At 37.2% G+C, this 17345-nt stretch overlaps 1 protein-coding gene across 1 annotated transcript in view; it reads right to left on the bottom strand.

Moving 5' to 3' along the window:
• The window catches only part of MRPL48 (mitochondrial ribosomal protein L48), a 41378-nt gene extending 24130 nt beyond the window's left edge, over positions 1-17248 (bottom strand). The window contains exons 1-3 of the mRNA XM_010973114.3: positions 17101-17248; positions 9004-9056; positions 6383-6420 (exon numbers count right to left, since the gene is read on the bottom strand). Of these exons, the coding sequence (XP_010971416.1) occupies positions 6383-6420; positions 9004-9056; positions 17101-17121 (112 nt within the window). The 5' untranslated portion in view covers positions 17122-17248. The remainder of the gene's footprint in view (positions 1-6382; positions 6421-9003; positions 9057-17100) is intronic.
• Positions 17249-17345: the final 97 nt, after the last annotated feature.

Raw genomic sequence — 17345 nt, 5'->3', positions numbered from 1 at the left:
TTAATCTATCCAACAAGATTTTATTATAACCTCAAAATATGACCTCTTAAAAACACTGAACTCTCCAAAGTATATTTATTCATTCAACAAACATTTATTATTACCCACCAGCGTAGCCAGCAACAGTTAAACCCTCACAACCATGTGAATGGCACACACTAGAGTTGTGCAGTGTACAACCAACCTAATATCCATGGCAAGCTGGGTTGGTACCAAGCACTGCCCTAGAAGCTGGAGAAGCTATAATAATGGACAAAGAGAAAGTCTCTGAAATAAGGAACCTGTGGTCTAGTGGAGAGACAGTAATACCAATGCAAGGTGATAAGGGTTATATACATGGGAGGAGCGCTAAGGTTGGACTTGTGGGGTCAGGACAGGATTCTTAGAGCACGTGGGTTTTAAATAAAACTTGGTGGATGACTAGGAGTTAGTGAAGAGAGAAGATGGTCTGGAGAGGGAAAGAGCCAGAGAGAGAATATCAAGGCAGAGCATGAGGAGCAGGGTGGCAAGAATGAGTTTACAGAAGCTCAAGGCAAAGCTTAGGAAAGCTTAATCATTGAGTACTTATGATGTGCCAGGCACCGTGCAAAGATCTGGCGCTATATCAGGGGTCAAACCCAACAAAACTCTGTTTATGAATCTTACCATCTAGGAGGAAGAAGGAATCATTAACAGAGGAAGGAACAGTCACAAAATAAATATAAAATTACCAATTGCGATAAATGATAAAAAGGGTTATGGCAATACAATCAGTGCATCTGTTTTGGATTGGAGTATCAGGAAAGGCTTCTCTAAAATAAAAATGACATGTGAACTGAAATTAGAATTCAGAGGAAAATGGTAATAATGGTTATCCCCCAGGAGAAGTGGCTAGGCACCAGGAAAGAGAGGGAGACTTACTGTTAAATTTATATGCTTTTGTGTCTTTTAAAACTTGTTCCATGTACATGTATTATCTACTAAAAAAAAAATAAATAAAATAAATTGAGACCTGAAAGGCAAATAGGAGTTTGTCAGGTAAAAAGATAGAGAATAAATGTTCCAGGCAAAGGGAACAGCATGTGCAAAGGCCCCAATTGTGTGTGTGTGTGTGTGTGTGTGTGTGTGGTGGGGAAGGGGGACATAGCTTGGTACATTCAAGGAACAGAAAGGCTGTCAGTGTGGCTGAAGCAAAGTGAGAGGGGCTTAGAGTGCATCAGAGATGAGAGCAGTGGGTCAGAACCCACCACTTTGGGCCTTGTTAAGCATTGGGATTTCACGCTGAAGAGTCACAAATGGGGAAATTATATGTCTAATACATTTTAAAAAGATCACTTTGGTTGTTGTGGGTAGAAGAGTGTGGGGAGGGGGAGTGTGGATGGAAGTTCAGGCAAAGATTCAAGTGGTAGCCTTGGCTGAGGTGTTGCTGGTAGGCTCCCTGTATCCACACTGCCCTTTCTATTCCATCCTCTAGAGCTGACAACTTAATCCTTCTAAAACACAAACTTATATTCTCTTTCATTAATGCAACCATTTGTTCACTGCATATATACAATTTTTTAAAAAGGACTTACAATGTGCCAGGCACTATAGTGGCACCAATGAATGAGACAAGGAAGGTCTTTGCCATATTTCAAAATGTTTGATGTTTTTTCACTGCCTAAAGTTCACACTCCTTAGGTAAGCATTTAAGAACTTTTATTTTATTTTATTTTATTTTATTTCCTTCTCTTTTTTAATTGAAGTATAGTCAGTTTACTATGTTGTGTCAGTTTCTGGTGTACAGCATAATGTTTCAGTCATATATATATGTACATATATTCCTTTTCATATTCTTTTTCATTAAAGGTTACTACAAGATATTGAATACATACAGTTCCTTATGCTATACAGTAGAAACTTGTTGTTTATCTATATTATATGTAGCAGTTAGTATCTGCAAATCTTGAACTCCCAATTTATCCCTTCCCACCCCCTGCCCCCCACCCCCCAAATCTGGTAACCATAAGTTTGTTTTCTATGTCTGTGAGTCTATTTCTGTTTTGTAAATAAGAACTTCGATTTTATAATCTAGTTCTAACCACTTCATGTCCTCACCCTCCCTCCTCCAGGCCTTTAAAACCTTGCTCTTCAGCTACAGAGCTACATTTGCCATTCTGTATAAACCATGCAGTTCTCATGCCTCTGTGCCATGCTGGGTTTTTCCCCCTGCTGGGACTGCACCTCTCTGTTGATATCCTTCACAGCCTCCAAGGTCAATGTCTCTGTGCTGCCCTAAATTTACAAACATCATCAAGAGTTTACTTTATGGTTATAGCTCTCCCGTGCCTCCATTATATAGTAAAATATTTTCTGTAAGTTAAAAAAACAACTCAGATGCCAGTCACCATCTTTAAGTACACAGAAACTCAATCACCCACCAGGGTTTCAAATAGCAGAATCAAAAGTTATCTTTGAGATAATGACACATCTTAGGTGAAAATGCCACTAATGCTTGCCTCAGCCTGTCATTTACTGGAATTCCTTGGCAAGGAGGCATTTTCAAATTCAGTTTGGGGCAATTCCTATAATTGGAGCAGCTGGTTAATTAAAAGGCTGGTTCAGACGACTGTTAAACCAAGCATTTTCCCCTTTAAATGAAAGGTTTTGGTCAAATTACCAGTGGTTAAACTGCTTAATTAGCCAGTTGTTTTAATTATAAAATTTACAACTTTGAAAGCCTCTGATTTCCGCAAAGTTCAAATGAATTTTTCCCCCTGCTTGTGTCTTCAAGCTGGTTTCCTGCTGTCATATTAACATTGCAGCGTCCTGAGAGAAAAGGCAACTCTTTTCACAGAAGAGACAAAATCCCAGGATTTTCAAAAGGAATCTTTGAAAATCTTTCAATTAGCACCATTACAGAATGTAATCAGGTACTGAATTCTCCCACAATTCTTCCCTTTCCTTTACATATGCCAGAGCCAACTGTCCTTCAGTGTCCCTGTTTACTAAACTGGGAGCTCAACCCATCAATCCAGGATGGGGATAAAGAACTTTAATTATTTCTCCTTCAAAAATTAGAACAAATATTTCAAGCAGGGATATGCAAGAAAGAAAGAGGAAAAAATTGGGGTAACCCCAGCCAAGAATCTAATTAAAGGATATCTTCTCCATTCAATAGGCTACAAGTTCCTAAGGGCAGATATACCCCAACACCTGGCAAACAGTATGTGCTAAGTGTTGTTTTGTTTTGTTTTTAAGTTCTAGAGATATTTTACCAAGACAATCTGCAATGATTTAGGCCTGGCAGCTACCTACTTTTTTCAAAATCTCTTTTCAAACTTCTTTCAGTTTTTCTGATTACACTGAACTTCTTGGACTTGAATGTACCATGTTTTGCTGACTCCATGTTTTTTGCTCATACTATAATGTCAGGAGTCTGAGTTCCCTTCATTTAACCTCCTTAGACCTCTTTATATCTTTTACTTCTACCTCTCCCTGTATATTTAAATCAGTAAGAAAAAGATAATCACTACTATCAGGCCCATCCCTTAGGGAGAGCAACTGGCCCACATGAGAATACAATGGATAAAAAAGAACAAGGCACTGCTTCCTACTTTTCTTTTCTGAACACTATTATAATTCAATTTTGAAACTTCTGACTTTAAAGATATCTCAAAGACCCATGAAAAATGCCAACAAAGCTGTGTCCTTTCAAAGAGAATTACCTTGGCATGCTGACATTAGTGAGTTAGTTACCCTGGGTCTTGGAGCCTTCTAGGCATTGAGATTCCCTGACTACAACTGAAAAATGGATAAAGGAAAGGATACATGGCCAGTAAATATATGAAAATATGTTCAACCAACTAGTAACCAAAGTCATACAAATTACAATACAAGGGTCAGAAATTTTTAGCTTATGATATTAGCAAATACTAAAAAAAAAAATTTAATGTTGATGACTATATAATCAGGGATTCTGAAATACCAAAAAAAGTACAAAACGGTGCAATCTTTCTGAAGAGCAATTTAGTAATACATATCAATAGCTTTAAAAATGTGCATTTCCTTTGACCTAAAAATTCCACTTTTAGAAATGTATCCTATGTAAATAATCACACAAGGCCACAGGTCCTAATGTACAAGGATGTTTATCATCATGTTGTTTATGCTGCAAAATTTTGAAGAAAACTTAAATTTCTCCAATCAGGAAACTGAGTAAATTGCTATTATCCCCTACCCCTCTTCTCAAAAGAATCTTTTTTCAACAGCATTTAACATGCCCTATTTGATCCAGCTTTAAAAACAAAACAAAAAACTACCTCAGAATTAGTTAGATATCAGATATTAAAATATACTACAAAACTATAGTAACCAATAGTATTAAAACAGCTTGGTACTGATATCAAATATATAGACAGATCAGTGAAATAATACAAAGTTAAAACACAGTCTAGATCTATCTGGAAACTTAATATATGATAAAGGTGACATTCTCAAACCTATAGGAAAAGATGGATGTTTCAATAAATGTTGAAACAACTGCCTACCTATTTGGGGGAAAAAAACTGCATCCCTACCCACTGCTAATTCCAGATGGACCACATATTTAAAGGAAAAAAAAAATATCAGAAGATAGTATGAAGGATTAAAAAAAAATTTTTTATGAAGGATTTTTAAAAATAATCTTGGAGTAGAGAAGATCTTTCTAAGCTTTCTAAGCATGAAGCAAAATCTAGAAATCAAAGATTAATAAACTTAGCTATATAAAACTTTTAAACTTCTACCCAGTAAAAAACACAAGCACAAAAGTCAAGGGATAGATAACTTTAAATAATACAAAGCATATATGATAGAAAAATGCTAATTTCTTTACTACATAAAAACTATATAAAAAGTTCTTACCAATCAAAAATGAAAAAGCAAACAATCCAAAAAAAAATAGGCAAAAATATAAACAGGCAGTTCACAAGAAAAGAAAAACAAATGGCCAAAACAATATGAAAAGATGACAAACTTTTTCAAGAAATGAAAATTAAAATGTGACATAATTTTCACAGCAAAATAATAAGATGTTTTGTAAAACCCAGTTTTGAGGAGAAAATAGAAATGTAAATTAATACAACTTCTCTGAAAGGCAATCTTACAAGCCTTACCAAAATTTTCAATTTACAATCCATTAACTCAGCAATTTTAATTCCAGGAATTTATCTTACAAATATATGGGAACAAGTTTATAAAGATGTATAAAAATGGTTGCTGCAGCATTTTTTGAAATAGCAAAAACTAAAAACAACCTAAATATCCAGCATTAAGATAGAGTCATGCACACACATAATATATATGTTCATATATGCATTAAACTTTCCTGAAAAATACATAAGAAACTATCAGGGGGAGGGTATAGTTCAGTGGTAAAGTGCAGGCTTAGAATGCATGAAGTCCTGGGTTCAATCCCCAGTACCTCCATTAAATAAATAAATAAACCTAATTATCTGATTACCCCCTAACCAAGGGGAGGAAAATAAAAAGAAACTGCTATCAGGGCATACTGCTGGGAAGCAAGACTGGGAAATAGGAGAAAATTCAACTTTTCATTACACGCTCTTTTGTACAGTTTATTTCTACCATATGCATGCATTTAAAATTTTTAATAGTTGATAATTTTAATACATTTTTAAAAACCTTCCTCAGAAAATACATGGATTCAAAATGAACTCTGTCTCTGGTTATAGGGTAAGGGATGAGACCAAGACTAGGAAATAAAAGGGTCTTGAAAAAAATCCTTATTTTTCATATACAAGAAAAAAAAAAAGTCCAATAAAATGTTAATAATTGCCAAATATGGATTTGACAAATCACCTTTAAAATTTTAAAATAATTTTTATATCTTTCAAAATTAAAAGTGCAACTAAGAGAAAAATAACAAGTAATAGGGTTGAAACAGATTGAGATTCATGGAATTAATCAGATTGAATGGACATTCATTTTGGATAAAATACTGTAAGAAAAGCCTTAGCCTGGTAGATGATGGACATGAAAGGCAGATCTGGAATAGTAGCAATAATAATAATAATAGCTACCTTTTTTGAGTACTTTACATGTTTTATCTCATTGAATCTTCAAATAATTCACTGTAGTTTGTACTATAATTCTCATTTTTTAAAGTGAGGAAGCCACGCTACGGAGAACAGTTAAAGGTCACAGAAGGGTATGTGGTAGAGTTGGAATCCAAACTTACTACAGAGCTCTTGCTGTTAACCACTTTATGTTCTCATCCATTGTACTATTCCACATGAGCGGTAAGGATTTGGTCCCAGCCACTCTTCTCAAAGATAAGTTAGGCATCTTCCTAGACAAAATTATGATAGAGTGATAAGGGTCACTTACATCAGGAAGACTACATCAGGACATAATTGCTCACCTGCAGAACAGATGGGATTCTCTCCTGAAGTTCTGAACCTAAAAAGAGGGAGACAGTATGTTGAATATAATTAGACAGCCACATTTTATTTGCACAGCTACCAAAACCTGTATGCTTCTCATTAAGGATATGCCAATGCTACATATTTCCTTATTCTTTCCTTCCTCTCTTTCCATAAACATTATTAAGTACCAACTATGTGCCACACAATGTGTTAGGTCCTGAGGATGCAAAAGTAAGTAAAATGTCTCTATGGTCTAGCTGGAAGAGAGATATGTAAACAATGTGAGCCACGATATAGTGCTGATCCAGAACAAAAATATGTACAAGATTTGGTGGCATACCAAGGAAAATGTGGTCATTTCCACCAGGAAGGCGAAACTATTTGAGCTGAGTTTTTAAAAATGAAGAACTTGTCTTGATTATTTAACCTTACAGGAAAAGCATTCTAGGCAGAAATATGGAAGTGGCACACCTGGGGAACAGCGAGAAGGTGGATGTGAGTGGCACTTAAGCAGCAGGGAAGGGGACAGGGTAAAAGAGGTAATCAGGGGCCAGGTTATGAAGATCGCATCCACTGTGCTAAGGAGTTTGGTCTTTACTCTGCATAGGCAGTGGGAAGGTGCTGGCAGAATTTAAGCATGAGAGTGATATGATCAATTTTCAGTTTTAGAAAGTTAACCCTGCAGCAGGTGAGCAATGAATGGGAAGAAAGGAGACTGAGGCAAGAGAACCAGTGAAGCGGTTCTTGCAGTAGCCTTGTATTATTAGAACACGCTCAGGGAGGATGGAGAGGAAGGGACAGCAGTGAGAGCCAGACTGGATACAGAAGCCAAGAACATGGAGGAGAATAATATGGCTGTTTGGCTAACTAAGTAATTAGAGTATTTTAGTTCAGCATTCTGAGAGGCTTTGAAACTGAATTGTGGAACAAGTTAGAGACAAACAGATCTATGATTAAGGGCTGACTCCACCATTTCAAAACTGTGACCTTAGGCAAGTTGTTATATATACCTATCTCATTTTTAAAATGCAGATAATTATATAACTTCATGGGACTGAAAATATCTTAAACTCTCTGAGCCAGTTTCCTCTTTTGTAGAATGACAATATTTATATTCATTCTGTAGTATTTTTGGAAGATTAGAGAGGACATATAAAATGCCTAGCATGGTGCCATAGTAAATGCTTATTGAATAGCTGATTGATTAATGACAGAAAAATAGATTAAGATGGAAAGGAATAAGAGGAGAAAGGCTTCAATAAATATAAAGGATTAAAGAAATCATCCAGGCTCATGAGTGCCATGTGGTCCAGGAAGATATACAATTCACTGTGTTACATCATGTGGCTGCCACACATAAGATAGTCAGTGAAAATCTGTAAAATAGAGAAATAATTAAACTACCAAGTTCATTACTATCTAGAGAAAAACAATAGGAAGTAGCATACTGTATATGCAGAACAGTGAAAAAAAAATTTAAGGTTTGAATCCTAACTTTAGCTCATATCAGCTGTGTCATCTTAGAGCAATCGATTAACCTCTCTGGACCTCAGTTTTTTATGTATAAAATTGAGATGACATCACCTGTTTTACTAGGTCACCATGATGATATATTCATTCATTAAACAAATATTAATTTAATGTCTATCTATGTGCAAGACACCATTCTAGGCCCTAGGGATAGAGCAGTAAACAAAATTAACAAAGTCATTATCCACATGATGCTATATTCTAGTAGGTTGGCAGGGAAGACAAACAATAACATATGTATACATGGTATCAGATGGTATTACCTGCTATGAAGAAAAATAGCAAGATAAGGGGGCAGAGATTGACAGTGGGGAGCTATTTTACATCGGGTAGTCAGGAAAGGCCTTTCTGATAAGATGAAATTTGGACACGAACTTGAATAAAGGGGACAAGTCATATAGATATCTGAGGGAAGAATGTGCAAAGATCCTGGGGTGGTAGAATACTTAGATCATCAAGAAAAAGAGAGGTAGCCATTGTGGCTAAAGCTGAATAAGTAGTAGTATACAATGAGGGAACAGATTATGTAAAGCCTTGTAGGCCATGATAAGGATTGTAGATTTTATTTTGCATGAGATGGGATACCATTGGAGAGTTCTGAGAGACAGAAGTGATGTGACTAACCTGACTTTAAAAAAATCACTCTGGTTTTAGTGTGAAGGCTAGAAGACAAAAGTAAAAGCAGGGAGACCAGTTATGAGCGGAATGAAGATAGTAACGTAGAAAGGATGAAGAGCTCGTCCCCAGCAGTTTAGCAAAACTGAAAGCATGAGACCTGAAGCGAGGTGAGAAACAGTGTGATTCCATATATATTTCAACAGCAAAGCTGACAGAATTTGTTTAAGAATTGGATGTACAGTGAGAGAAACAACAGTGTCAAGGATAACTCCAAGGAATTTGTCCTGAGCAACTAGATGAACACAGTTCTCATTTACTGAGAATGGGGAAGGAGTAAAATGGCAGAGGAGATAATGCTTGAGACGCTTAGAAAATACACAAGTGGAGATGATGAAAGAAAAATGCTGTGCGACTACCTAGCAGAATGCAAATATTAGCTGTATTTAATTACTGTTATTAATATCCTTACCTTAAGAGGGAAAAGGCTTGCTGAAAAATGGTATTGTTCCTCAGACACAGCACCTATGGCAAAACAGCCATGTTAGAACAACCTTAAGCATTAAGCATTCACAAATCTCCAAGTACCTCTTGACAAAAAGGCTAGAAACCCACAGTACACAAACCAAAATGGATCCAAAGGCTTTTGTCTAGCAAAGAAGCTGTCCTACAGTTAATACCAAATATGCAAGCAAACCAAGGTCATCTTTCCTATTCTACCCACTACAGAAAATGTTTGAAAAACAGCAGCCCCTTTTTCAGCTGCTTTAAAAAAAAAAAAAACCAAACAAACCCTATTTCCCATCTGATTTACTTCTTCTAATATCTATCAACAACTATTATGCATGTACCAAGCATGGGCACTATGCAAGGGGTGTTCTGAACTCTTCCCTAATTCTCAAAACACTGCAAAGCAATTTTACAGGTGAGGCAACTGAAGCCCACAGAAATTATGTTCCAAGAAATTATAGCTAATAAGTGGCTAAGAGGACTGTTTCATTCCAAAGGCTATGCCTCTATTACAGCACACTGCCAATAATAATAATAATAATAATAATAATAATAATAATAATAATAATAATAATAATAATAATACCACCAACATGAACAGAACAATAATGAGAGGAGCCAGATACAGTGGCAGCTTCCCTCTTTAAGCTTTCCCCCCAACAACCCAGTTTCTTCAATCTCACTCTGCCCTACTGGCATTCACTCAAGAGATCAGTGGTACAGCTTTACTAAAGAAGTATTAACTTAGAGATCTTTTTATAAAGTAACTAGGTAACAAACACTAAATATCCTTAAGGTCCCACAGCATAAAGGGAAAATCCTGTCCATGATGGGTAACAATTTCAGTTCCTTTAACATGAATGTGTAAAAAGCCTATTATGTGTAAAAGCCATCAAAAACAGAGGGAAGTCTGAAGACCTGTCATAAACAAGAGGAGCATAAGGACACATGAGTCTAAATGCAATATAATATCCTGGATGGGATCCTAGAACAGAAAAAGCACATTAGCTTAAAAAAAAAAAGAAAGAAATATGAATAAGTAAGGATTTTAGTTAATAATAATATATCAATATCAGTTCATTAATTATGAAAAATGTACCATACTAATGTAAGATAATACTAGGGAAAACTGGATATGAGGTATTTGGGAATTCTTTGTACTATCTTTGCAACTTTTCTGTAATTCTAAAACTATTCTAAAATGAAATTTATTTTTAAAAAGCCTCTTATGGGTCAACTACTATGCTGAATATTAAAGGGAATATAAAAACAAAATGTAACAGCATGGACGAACTGGAAACATGCCAAAGGAACAGGCAAAACCTATAGAGGAGGAAAGACTAGTGATTACCTAGGGCTGGGGGGTCTGGGGAGCTGGGGATGACAACTAAAAGATATAGGGTTTCTTTTTGGGGTGATGAAAATGTTCTAAAATGGACTGTAGTCCATGCTTGCACAACTCTGAATATACTAAAAACTGTTGAATTTTATTCTTTAAATGGGTGAATTGTACAGTATATGAATTATATAAAGCTGTTTAAAAAAATGTAAGCACAATCCCCATCCTATAGGAGTTCTAAGGGCTGGAGGTATGGACATACATTTGTATCAAACAGCAAAGCATTACCACATGCATTATATGATAAAGTCAAAAAGGTGGTACAAACAACAAGCATCTCTGGCAGGGAATCTAGGTGTTGATGGCCAGGAGAAGTTCTCGGCTTTAGGGGTGTTACAAATATTGCTGAGAATCTGCCAAAGTCATGAACTTTCTCCCCAGATAAATACATATAGACAGGGATATACAAAAGTTAGCCACTCTCCTTTAACAGAGTCACTGCAACTCTTAACATCACCCATAGACCCCTATGCTAAACCAAGAGATCTTCAGGGGCAAAGGTTGCATCATCTTCCTCTCTGGTACACTGTAGACAATCAAGGTGGTTTTAGTAAATAAATAATTAGAAAGAAATGATAGAAAGAAAGAAACAAAGAAACAAAAGAATGAGTGATAATCATTGCTACAATTTACTACCCATATTTATTTTGTTGAGTACCTACCATGTGTCTAAATCATAATTCCCTTATGGGATAAGTATTATTATCCCATTTTACAGTTGAGGAAACTAAGATTAAGTAATTTACCCAAAGTCAAACAGCTACTATCAGAACAAGCATAGGATCTTAGATTTCTCTAACTCCAAAGCCTATAATTTTCCTACCATTCTACACCCTCTCTCCCATAAATCAATGTGTTAGTGCTTAGGAAATCAGGGGGGCAAATTGACCAAATTTAGGAAATATATCCCAGAGAATGTGAGGTCACAAAAGTTGGGAAGGATATGAATAGATAGAAGGAAGGGCAAAGTACATAGATGATCCTAAAAATCACAATTAAATCAGATACTAAAAGACTTTGTAAAATATGTGTACAATAGGCTTAACCTAATATCGGTCAGCATAAAAGACAGAGTAGGAAACTGGGAACCCCAGGAGATAGAAGCTCTAGCCAGCTCCCCCACCACCAGTCACTATACCTTGGCTAGTTATTTTCCCCTCTCTGGAGTTAGAGCAGATGACTCTGAGGTCCCTCCAGGCCCAAGATCTATCAACCATGACTAACAGAATAGAAATCAGAGTGAACAGTATATATTCTTAAATGGGTCACTTCATACAGAAGAGGTATTGGATGAGAAGAAGGATCTAGATGAGACTGATTTTTTCCTCACTTTAATTTTTCAGATTTCTGAGTCTTTACAATAGCTATGGACTTAATTATCTAAAAGCAAGGCTTAAGGGTTGACAACTTTCTGGAAGACATTCAAATTGTGGCGTGAACTCTCCCTTTCAGCTCTGGGAAGTGTGCTTCCTCTCCCCTGCAATCCTTGGCATTATTTATCAAGACAAAAGTAATCTATTTTGGGACTGTATCCACAAATATTCCCTCCTCCAGTCAGCAAATGAAGAGTGGCTTGAGCTCTGAAGTAAATGGAAGAGAAGGCTGGTGACGCTAGTGAATGAATGAATGAGGACACAGCTACTGCAGTGGGTTACAAAAATACTTGTCCCATGAGCTCGGGAGGCAGGAACCGGGAAAGGACTACACAGCTACTTAAGAACTGAAGTTACAGGGCAAAATCTATAGTGTGTGAGTAGCTTCAGACACCAAAGCCCTGGGGTGGGTGGTGACAGCAATGGGAAAGGGGCCGGTGAGGCAAGCAACTGAGAGCTGTTTTATTAATATTAACAGAATATATTTGTATATTAACAAACATTACTTAAAATAGCATTGTAGTATAGTATCACTTATTGAGTACATTCTTTGTGCTAAGCACTTTGCATGTACAATTTCCATTCATCTTTACACCAATCCTCTGTCAGAGGCATTGAGATAATTGCCTCTATTTTATAGAGGGGAAACAGAGGCTTATGTAAATTGCCCAAAGTTACAGATTTGGTTAAGAATTCCAACCCAAGTCTGACTGAATCCAAAGACCATGTTTTCCATTCTGCCATGCTAGCTCCCAAAAGAATAATATCAATTTAATATCAGTACTAGGAATAATAGCCTCAATAACCCTACCATTTGTTGAGCACCTGCTATATGCCAAACATCATTTCCTCTAATTCTCACAACCATTCTGTGAAGTAGATATTTCTACCTCCATTTTACTGTGAGGAAACCAAAGCTCAGTGTCTGATACAACTAGCTAGTGACTTAGCTTGTGGTCTAGCTGACCTTTTCCTAAGTTCTTTCAAAATTGCTTTTGTTTGCAGTTTTTTCCTTTGGCCATTCCATTCTCCTCTGAATATGTTTAATACATTGACTATCAAAGTCTGGCTTTGCACTGAGTCTTTATGGCAGTTAGGAACACAGGTTATAGATTCCAACGGACCTGAGTTCTAATGTCAGCACCTCCATTTTACCAGCTGTATGATCTTTGGCAACTCACTGAAGAAATACTTGGCCTCACATACTGTATGATTTCATTTATATGAAATCATAAGAACAGACAAATCCATAGAGACAGAAAGTAGATTAATGATTACGAGGGGGTGAGTAGAGGGAGGAATGAGGAGTGACTGCTTATGGGTACAGGGCTTCTTCTTGGAGGGATGAAAATGTTCTGGAATTAGATAGTGGTGATGGCTGAACAACTCTGAAGACCCTGAAAACCACTGAATTGTTCACTTTAAAAGGGTGAATATCATGGTATGTGAATTATATCTCAACTTTTTAAAAAATGAAATAAATATCTGACTTCACAACATAACTGCCAGATGACACTTCTAGGCAACGGTGAGCTCTGTTAGGCCCAATTCCCTGACTTCCCCCAGGCCTAAGTTCTGTTTCAGAATACCTATGGTCACTGAAATGTAAGTCCAATCCCCTACTGTCTCCCCAACTCTCATCCCCATACTTCTCTGCATTCTCTCCCTCAATCCAAGACCCATTGCTTCTCTCCCTTCCAATTTTCTCTAGGTCCTCTGGAACTCAAACCATATTCTCATTTTAGGGCCTTTGCACATATTCTCCCCATCTAAATTCTATCATTCTTTAAGCCTTAGTCATGTAACATCCTCAAGAAAATATTCATGACTGCTCAGACTTACTTGAATCCTGCTGTTACATACACATATAGCACACAAAATCTTTCTTTTGTGGCATTTATCACAATTAGTTAAGTAGTTATATGTTTAATTAGTCTGTCTCTTTTGCTAGAAATATAAGCTCCACAAAGACAGGAAATTGCTATATCCCAGCATCTAGCATATTCTCTGGAACACAGCAGATGCTCAACAAATATTTGCTGATACAATTAATAAATCTCTCCAAACTTTATTTCCTTACCTCTAAAGAGGTTATAAAGATATTTACCTCATAGAGTTGTTGATAGGATTAAATCAGATAACATTTGAAAAGGACTTAACAAGTGCAAGGCACATTGTTAATAGTCAAATTCACAGCAGCAATGATAATAATGGTGATTGTTCAGCTCCTTATTTATTAAATAACATGTACCTTAGTGTGTGACAGTGCTGAAGGTACAAAATAGAAAAATAGCCCTGTCCTTCAGATCTAGCAGTGAGCAGGAAATAGCCAACTTCTTTATCATTTTCCTGGACTTTTGGACTTCCTGCCTGTCTAGGCACTCTAAAATTTGTGTCTTCCTATTTCATATCTTTTTATATCTTCTTAATTCATGTCTGTTGGTTTGTCATTTGCTTCAATCCTCGCTGCTTTTTGTTCATATGAACTCTGCTCCACCTTGGCCTTCAATGTTTTCTCTTGAAAACACCTTACTATGAAGTCAGTCCCCAAGATTGCTCCTTAAGGGCTGGTAAGGCTGGCATACCTTTTGTGATCACCATCTATCCCTTAACCATTTCCCTGTGGTTCAACAATATGGTAATCCCTGAGAAAAGAATGGTAATCTCAGGGTGCACGACAACCAGATCTGAGCTTGACACTCCAGGACCACCTAGTTTCTGTGCAAAGTGACTCAGCAGATGACTTACTACCCATTCCCTGTGCATTCTGACTTCCACAGATACCATTCTGCTATCTTGAGCAATTAATATGTTTTCTGGGGTCTGATGACTATCAGCATTACTGTCTTAATCAGATCTACATGGCTTTACAACTTCTGTTGATCCAAAGAGATATGTGATTCCACCAGTTTTATTCCAGTAAAGGTGAGCTTCTCACTCATCTAAAACTTGAGATGATTATAAGCTAGTAACTTCTTAGGGTCCCAAGAAAAGAGCACTGAGCTAAAAGTTTGAAGTTCTAGTCCCAGATCTACTATGTACCTACCATATAGTGCCAACATTTGTTCATTCACTTATTCATTTAATATTTATCAAGTATTTATTATCAGCCAAGTACACCATAGGCTGGGTACATACAGACATGAAGAAAATTAACCTCCCTACCCTCAACTTTTTCTTTTTTTTTTTTTCCAATTTTATTTTTTGTTTGCTTTATTTATTTATTTTTACCTGAAGTGTAGTCAGTTTATGGTGTTGTGTCAATATGTGGTATACAGCATAATGTTTCAGTCATACATATACATATATATTCATTTTCATATTCTTTTCCATTATAGGTTACTACAAGATTTGGAATATATTTCAAGTTTCTCTAATGAGGAAAATAGATATACAAATTACTTATTACATTGCAGTATGAGATCAGTATAATGAGTTATATAGGTTACAAAGAAGGGAAGGACTGACAACTGGGAAGGTCAAGGGAGGTTTTCATTCCTCATTTCACAGATGAGGAAAACCAAGATTATTATCAAATTAGGGAGATGTAAAAAATAAAAAAAGGAAAGGCAGTAGAGTCTTAGGAGGGGTAGAAAATCCAGGCTCCAGTCTCAGTACCATGACTTAAGAGACTGTTGACCTAAGTAAGGCATTCATTGATTCAGGCATTCGGTGGCATATTTGAGAACTTACTATGTATTAGACATTGTACCAGTAGCTTCCATCTCCTCATCTGTTGTGTCTGCCAGGATTATCTCATAATATCATGAAGATCAAATGAAATTATGCAAATGAAAGCACTTTATTAACTGTAGAATAACATTGATATTCCTATTTGTATAGTCCTTCACACTTACAAAATACTCCTACCTTACATTACCTTCTATAATCTTCAAAACAACTCTGCATGATAGGCATTGTCATCTGCATTTTACAGGTAAGATAGTGAAGCACAGAGAGGTCAAAAACCTGCCTAAGGTCACATAGCTAGCAAGAGATAGAACACAGGTCTGATGAAAATTCCATGTATTTTTCTTATAAATAATATAAATGTAAAGTATTAACTAACACTTCCAGACAGACTGAGAAAGTATGGTCACAGGACTGCATATGATTAGGTGCCAGAAGATAATACCAGCTAACAGTTCAAAAAATAACCAAGCATTTTGGCTAGAATGGTCTGAAAGGTTGTAAGGAAAAGATGAGAGCTGAGCTGGGCCTTGAATGATGGGGCATTTGGACAGGTGGTAGAAAAGGTGAGGGCATTCCAAGTGAGAAAGCTCCACAAGATCAAGGATTAGGAATTCAGCATTTGGCAAATAAAGTAAGTACTAGTAATTACTTTAGGGGCAGTCCCTGAATATCTCTAGGTTTGTTTCCTTAAGGTCTCAAACCTCACTTCATCCTTAATGAAATAACTCAATGTTGTTCACCTTAGCCAGACTGTGAGAATTTGGCTAGACCTGGTGAAAGGATAACAGAAAAAAAAAAAAAAAATCAAAGTTTCAAAAGTTAATTGTTAAAGATGGTCAGATTGGAAGCTCCATGCTCCTGGTCTAAGAGATTTGATCTGAGGAATGCTGAAAGAGAGAGATCAGTTTTCAAAGAATACTGGTTTTGGCCATTCTAGATTCCTGAAAAGTCCATGGAAATCTGTCATTAGGCCATCACCTAAAGATACAATGGCATATAGGGCCCATCTGAGTCTGATGCCACTGTTCCCTTCCAGGCTCCTTTTTTAACTGACTTTACTCTTGCATTCTGCCCTACTGTTTTGGCCAGATAGTGGCTCATGCGGTTTTACTGTAGTCACTTAACTCTGGTTTTGTAAGTAAAAATGTAGTTTATTATTACTCTTCCCTGTCGCCAAGCAGCCTCAAATTCCCAAAATGTTCAGCAAGTTAAAACAGCATTCTTAAAAAAAATTCTGAAAGTTGATGACTTAAAGCAAAAATAAAATGACCTATTCAAGGTCATATATGTTATTAAGATCTATCCTGTAATGATTCCCATTGCGGGGCTCATCTCTTTCCAGACCAATGGACCGCGAGGGTAGCGCGGTGGGGGTGTGGCGCTCGGGTTAGCGCAGCCGAGTCGGCCCCGGGCGGAGACAGGGGAGTTCAACGCTCTGACTACAAGGCGCCGCACGTGCTGCCGGGAAGAGCCTTGTTCTCGCTCAAGCCTCTTACCCGGATGTTTGCAGCGGCGTGATAGCCCCGCGGCCACCTCCCAGCTCTGCTCTCCTCACCACCTCCCCTGCGCCCAGCGTGCGTGGAACCTACGTTACCTTTCCCAGAGCTCCGTTCATCTCTTGCTGCTGCGCGGCCTGTAATTATGCCAGCGAAGATCTGCCCAAGAAGGCGCGTCCCCTGAACGTTTGAAAACACTGACGGAACGGACTCGATCCGGTCCAGGAACAATATCCGACCGAGACTCAACTCCCGCAGCACGTTGGTTCCGGCAGCTTCTGAGACTCAGTGTCTAGAAATCCCCTCAGACTCTGCCCTCACTATAGCTCAAGTGTCACCTTCA

The sequence above is a fragment of the Camelus bactrianus genome, chromosome 10, assembly GCF_048773025.1.
Source record: "Camelus bactrianus isolate YW-2024 breed Bactrian camel chromosome 10, ASM4877302v1, whole genome shotgun sequence".
Classification (NCBI taxonomy): Eukaryota; Metazoa; Chordata; class Mammalia; order Artiodactyla; family Camelidae; genus Camelus; species Camelus bactrianus.
Note: the sequence above shows the minus strand (reverse complement) of the source record. Positions and strands in the feature narration are given on the sequence as shown.